General features: G+C 37.2%; 1 protein-coding gene across 1 annotated transcript in view; it reads left to right on the top strand.

The window, feature by feature from the left end:
* The window catches only part of LOC108755586 (acetylcholine receptor subunit alpha-like), a 307,465-nt gene that overhangs the window by 212,774 nt on the left and 88,173 nt on the right, over positions 1-6,518 (top strand). The window contains exon 5 of the mRNA XM_018498684.1: positions 620-800. Within this exon, the coding sequence (XP_018354186.1) occupies positions 620-800 (181 nt within the window). The remainder of the gene's footprint in view (positions 1-619; positions 801-6,518) is intronic.

Genomic DNA, 6,518 nt, shown 5'->3' with positions numbered 1-6,518 from the left:
ACCAACAAAAATAGCAAATAGGTCATATTTGGTATTATAAATCATATAAGATCCGGTTACCTTTAATAAGTTGAACATTAAGATGCATAAATATTTATTAACGCTGAAGTAAAAAACTTGTTTACTTTATCCAAATTACGAATAGAATAATAACAAAAAAGAAACAATAACCTATTAGATTCTATTAACTCGTAGTCAGATTATTTACGTGCCTCAGCTTTCAGATTTATTGTTAGTGGATCGAAATAAGAGCCTGTGCGATAATTCAATCTGATTTTGAGAACGCTTCGAATCAGATATGGTAATTCTATATTCCGAATTTAAAGTTACATCAGTTCTCAGAAAGATCACTTTTATTCGCGCGGATCTATTTTACCGTCGATTGTGTGCTGAAACATCTGCAGAAAGACTAACAGATTTATTATGTTCAAGTAAGATTTATTTAGAAAATATATCGTCAACCACATTAAAACGCATATGCATATACATACACACACGTACAGAAATAAATTTAAAAAAAAAGAAAAAAAAACAAAAAAGACGGCTTGGTACCGAATCGGAAGTACAAAGTAAGCTCGACCGCCGCAGCGCCCAGAACCACTAATGTGCTCGCTCGCAGCGCGGACGGCAACTTCGAGGTGACCTTGGCCACGAAGGCCACAATCTACAGTCAAGGATTGGTCGAGTGGAAGCCGCCGGCCATATATAAGTCATCATGCGAGATCGACGTGGAATACTTCCCATTCGACGAGCAGACCTGTGTCCTCAAGTTCGGTTCGTGGACCTATGACGGCTTTAAGGTAAATTCGCATGGTAGCCGTTAAGTCGTGACCCTTCTTCCCGACCAACTCCCTCGAACCCTCGAACAATTAATTGAGTTCCCAATTAGCCCGCCGAGACGCGGATCCGACACGGCTCCGTACGGGATGCGTCTCCGGGACGACGATCAAATAGATCCTAAGCGTAGAGTAGATCACAGACGATTGGCTCGTCGCGTTGGTCTCCAACGATCGAGAGAGAGAGAGAGAGAGAGAGAGAGAGAGAGAGAGAGAACACGAGTTTCTCAGAAATCACCCCCGAAGTCGGATGCTGCCATATAGCCCGAGATGTGTGTGTGTGAGAGAGAGACACGATCATATTTATTATGAGGCAGTGAATCAAACATGACAATATTCAATCGAGTATTCTTCCAGAACGGTAAAACAATCAATATTATCTTTTTGATTAAAATCCTATTTCTAAAGAAAAAAAAAACATTTAATCGCGTGATTTTTGCTTTTATCAAACCAAAGTCAATAGTCGTTAGCAACTTCTCTCTTGAGTGTGGTTGAAACACAAATTCGCGTTATTTTCGATCTCGCGAATCAGTCGGATATATCAAATTTCCGTTTGAAAGTTTCTTCTGGACAATTGGAAGAAACGTTTCGCAAAGTAGTGAATAGTGAAAGTATCATGATAACGGTATAAACGTGAATAAGATTCATTTTGTCGATACATGTGAAGTCAATATCGAGAAAGACTGAAGAATAGCGAGGAAACGAGGAAAAGTGGAAAAAGAGATAGGATGGCAGCATCCAGAGACCTTCTCTCCGAGCCAATCGTGATCACGCTCGGCTCGTTTCTTCGGTGATTCCAGCGCCGACGGGAACTACGAGGTGACGCTGATGACCAAGGCCACGGTCTACCATTCGGGATTGGTCGTGTGGCAACCGCCGGCCGTATATAAATCTTCCTGCTCCATCGACGTTGAGTTCTTTCCATACGACATACAGACCTGTGTTTTGAAGTTAGGCTCCTGGACCTATGACGGCTTTAAGGTGCCGCATTACCACAACGCAACGAGCACGAGAACCGCAGTCTTCAAGCATTTAGTCTCGAGAATACTTGCTCATCGGTTTACTCTAACGTTATCCTTTAGCTCGTTTTCCATTTTGTGTTCTCTTTGTCAAAGAATGCCTCCTTGACACCCATAATCGTTCCTGCGATGCGCTAATCTTGGACGTCACGTGATATATATTTATTACGTATATTTATATTCATCCGTCTACGCATGTATACAGGGTGCGCCGGATACTCTGCATTCCCTGTGTGTATTTCTTTATCAATTTGGACTTGATCTTATTTTTTTAAAAATTGTTTACAAAAATTTAAACAATGATCTTTGTAATTATTCTTCAACTAAAAATTGTTCGCGTGTGCACGATAGTGCTTTCTTTTATTAACAATTTGAACTTGGTTAGACATTTTGAAGTTGTCAGAAAGATCTACTCCAAATTGGTCGAGAAATTCGTAAATATAGATAAAACAAGAATATGGGGCACCTGGGACACCCTATATATGTGTGCATATATTTGGATATTGTTACGTGGTGTGGACTGCAGTGTTATTTTATTGACCATCATTTTATCGTGGTACGACGCGTGGTCGGCTCATTTTCATATCGTTCTATATACGGTGTATTCGAGAAATCGGCGGACTCGCGAGTCACCTAAACGCAAATCCGTCAGTTGCGGCTCGTGTTTGCTGTCTAGGCGAGGATCGACGAGCTTATCCGATGTCCACTATGTCAGACTGTAAATGGAGTGCACGTATGGGCGATTCGAGAGATTTACCGTTACATGTCGGATGGGATCGCACCGTCAACGTTTGTTTAGCGATAGATCCTATTGCACTGAATTTATTCCGTGATTAAAAAGACGTAGTAAATGAGATAAGAAAATACTTCAATGCTCTTCATTTCTCTAATAATACAATATCTTACGTGTCATTGTATTCTTTATATTTTAAAACATAACAAATCGATACGAGCAATTAGTATAAATCGATTTCTGCAGAGATTACTTAAAATAAAGACAATATAAGAACATGTTGTATAGGTATAATCGCTAGTATATTGTTCTGACATTTTTGACAATCAATACGTTTAATTTATTACTCGATTGTTTTTCATTTTAACAAATCTGTTCTTTAGTATCATAAAAATTTTACTTTGTAAATTTATAATAATTATGTAATATAATAATTTTCATATCTATTCGCGTGAGTAATACATCAAATTTATTATAAAAATATATTATAGTTATTGCAAAAAACCGTCAAATACGAAAAAGACATAATCTCTTCGATCCTCGCTTCGACAAAGAAAAAAAAAACGATACGTTGAAGATCCAGGATATCTCGATCACGATACACACGCCGAAGGGAGCAAATATCCGCTTCCGGTCAGTCGCGCCTCGTTTTTTGCCATTTGCAATATTCAGCAGCCGAATTTGGAGAACGCTAAAGCCACGATTACGAAACTGTTGTCGATACGCCGGTTGTGGATTCTAGCTGTTTGTTTCTCTAGCTTGTTTTCTTTACAAAACACAAAGCGTCACTACTCGACACACGTGGGAAAGGTATAAAATGTCGCGACAAAAATCGGCACATCATGACACATGAAACGAAAGACAGCCACACGCATCCGGTTGTGCCAATACGGGGATACTGGGAGACACTCTGTTTCTTCTTGTGCAGTAATTACAAGAATTGTCACTTCACAACAACGTCTACATTCGTCCACTTATCGCCAAATGTTTTAATAAGAACAAAACAGAAAGAAAATTACACAGTTTCTTATGTAAGTAGGAAACAATAAATCATCCAAAATAATTAGTGCAAAGTTTGAAATCTTAATCTGTTTTTTAACAAATTTTCCTTAAATTATGCAGTGTCATATTTATTCCAATAAATTTACTATTGTAGGATTGTTGATCGTCTCCTGTTTATTCAAAAGAAACGCAATTTATTTTAAAATTTATTTTCGCACGAATAACGTTCTTGCAACTTTATTGTCTAATAATAACTGTGTACACAAAATTCCATTTTACAATATTCCCAAGACAATATAAAAGTACATTTTTGCAAAGGATTGTAATTGAAGTGTATACAGTGGGAGAGGGGAGGGGGCGAAGTGATCAAGAAAAGTAGTTTTATAATTTATTCTGAAACGAAATAGATTGAATATACGGATTCTTCCAATATCCAGCATTTAGTTTGATATCTATTAAACGAGCATTCAAACGGCGATCTATTATTTTTATCAATCGTATCACATGAACTCGATTGCTAATTTGACCAGCTGATCCGGGTTGAGCGCGCAATTAAACGCGTCGACAACGCAATTTACTTGTCTAGACCGAGCCCGCGGGAAAAGTAGGACGATCGAGACGCGATCGATACGGCAAAGAGTCACCAACCGCGCGCCGTAGAGCTTTTTGAATTTTTCCTTAGTGATTAAAATATTTGTGTTCCCGCCGCGAAAGGAATACAACTGGATGTAAAGTGTCTCCCTTTCTTAAGAGCAATTTACTGCATTCTTCTATGTTATATTAAAAGTCACTTAGCAGCAAAATAAATACGGTATACATTTCTAAAGCGGAGACGACGCTTTTGCAGCTTTTTAAAAAGACTCCAGAGCATTATGCACGAGCTTTTGGATTGATATCAAGAAAATCTTTATTATTTCTCGTTTTAAATAGCAATTTCAATTAATGTGCACTTTTTAATGTTCAAATACAATATGTTTTAAACTACCATGTAAGATTGTTTTTAGTCACACTATATGAAGCATGATTAATTAAAACATATATGCAAAAAATTTTATAATTTTACATTTCATCGCACATTTGCAACTTTACCATGCGCTTACAAGATAAGGCTTACAAATCTACAATTATAATGATAATAACATTATTATTAATATCGCTCCAAACAATTTACGCGCTCGGACATAATACGGTCTCGATGTTTATTTAGTGCGTGCGTGTCCTCTTTGATCCATTTGCTCATTCGTAAGTTCCGCACATTCTCATGGCTACATCGTTAAAACTTTCCGTTGCAGAATTTTCACGCTTTTTGCAGCAATGCATCGCTCGTTAGTCCCGCCAATCGGATTATACGAGGCTCGCGCTAACTGAAGCGCTTTATTCCGCAGGACAAATCGTTGTATTGTATCTCGCAGACCGATAAAACGATACAACAGACACACATCCTTTCGATAACGAAGCTTACTCAATTCCAATTTGCAATCTTTATAATTAGAATTTTTCCAAGGCCACCAAAACATTTTTTTACATTTAATTGATTATATAATTCGGGAACTATTAGCAACTTTTATTCACGGAAAATCAATTCGACAAATTGCGTAATCGTGAGAAAAAAATATGTAAAAAATACTTACGAACGTGCACAGTGCGCAGTACTTCATTCACGCTCGTTTATCGGACAATTCCAGTCGTGCATCGCGAGATAATACGACTTTTCGCGTATCGTCTCTCCGTGTTCCTCCTGCCAGCATGCTTTATTGCTACGATAAAGAAGGGATCAATATTCCAGTGCACGTACGCGGCTTCTATGCGCTCATTCCTGCGCATAGCTATGCCAATCGAGTCGGCTTCGTCTCTTCTGGTGTCACCAGATGGTACATAAAATAAAGCTCAAGTTGCAAAAAGAGATCGGGTGGCGGCTGACAGATCTAACGTTCTAATATAAAATCGCGAGTGATTTGCTTCCGCTCTCAATGTTGTGACCCTCGTGACTCCGTGAATTGACTCCAGCTGCTACCATTTTCTTATCATATGGAGCTGCGCATAATCAAAGGAATGGGGAAACTAGGAATGAAGAATAAGAATTTCTATCAGAAATGTATTATGGAATACAGAGATTCTGATAGGTTGAAATCTTTATTCTCTGTTCCCTGTTTTTTAGTCTTTAATTGGGCGCAATCCCTATCTCTTTAAAATGTAAAGAATAAAAAAAGGGTCGATTTTTGTTAAAAAAAAAATGTAAGTGAAAAAAAAGCGTTTTTTGTAGATTTCGACCTCCTAAATACATTAAAAAATTTGTGGCATTTGGGAAATACCTCGAAAATTAAACAAGAATATTAAAATTTAAATAAATGCACTATGTTTGAAATCGTGTTCAACGTTTAATGTACTTCCCAAACGTTACAAAAACTTTTTAATAATTTTATTATACCTATGACATCAAAATTTACAAAAAAATAGAACTACACTATTCTTTCAATATTACATCTTTAAATAAAAAAAATCAGAAATTCCCTTTTTAACATTCTTCTTGTTGATGTTTTGAGTAGCATTTACAAAACGCGATTGTTCTACCGACGTTTTATTCAATACATAGGAAATCTGTGTAATTATATGGTGGCACAAAATCGAACAATTTGCACATTGCATAAATAAAATAGTTGCACGGGGGTCAATGCGCTCCCTGGTCCGCGTGACCCATCAACGAATAATTTGGCTGTTCGTTCTATAATGATGCCATTAATAGTCCATCGCGCCGCGATATCAGTGTACTCGATAATGACTAGAATATACGAGAGATGTCTTGAATAGTATGTCATACAAATATTTGAGGCGTGAAAATATCGCGTGATATATATACATAATGTATTTTATTTTATTTTTAAAAAATACAGACGTATTATAAATTATATAATTAAGACATTCAGTGAA

The sequence above is a fragment of the Trachymyrmex septentrionalis genome, unplaced genomic scaffold (genome assembly GCF_001594115.1).
Source record: "Trachymyrmex septentrionalis isolate Tsep2-gDNA-1 unplaced genomic scaffold, Tsep1.0 scaffold89, whole genome shotgun sequence".
Lineage (NCBI taxonomy): Eukaryota > Metazoa > Arthropoda > Insecta > Hymenoptera > Formicidae > Trachymyrmex > Trachymyrmex septentrionalis.
This window is presented reverse-complemented; position numbering and strand designations above follow the sequence as displayed.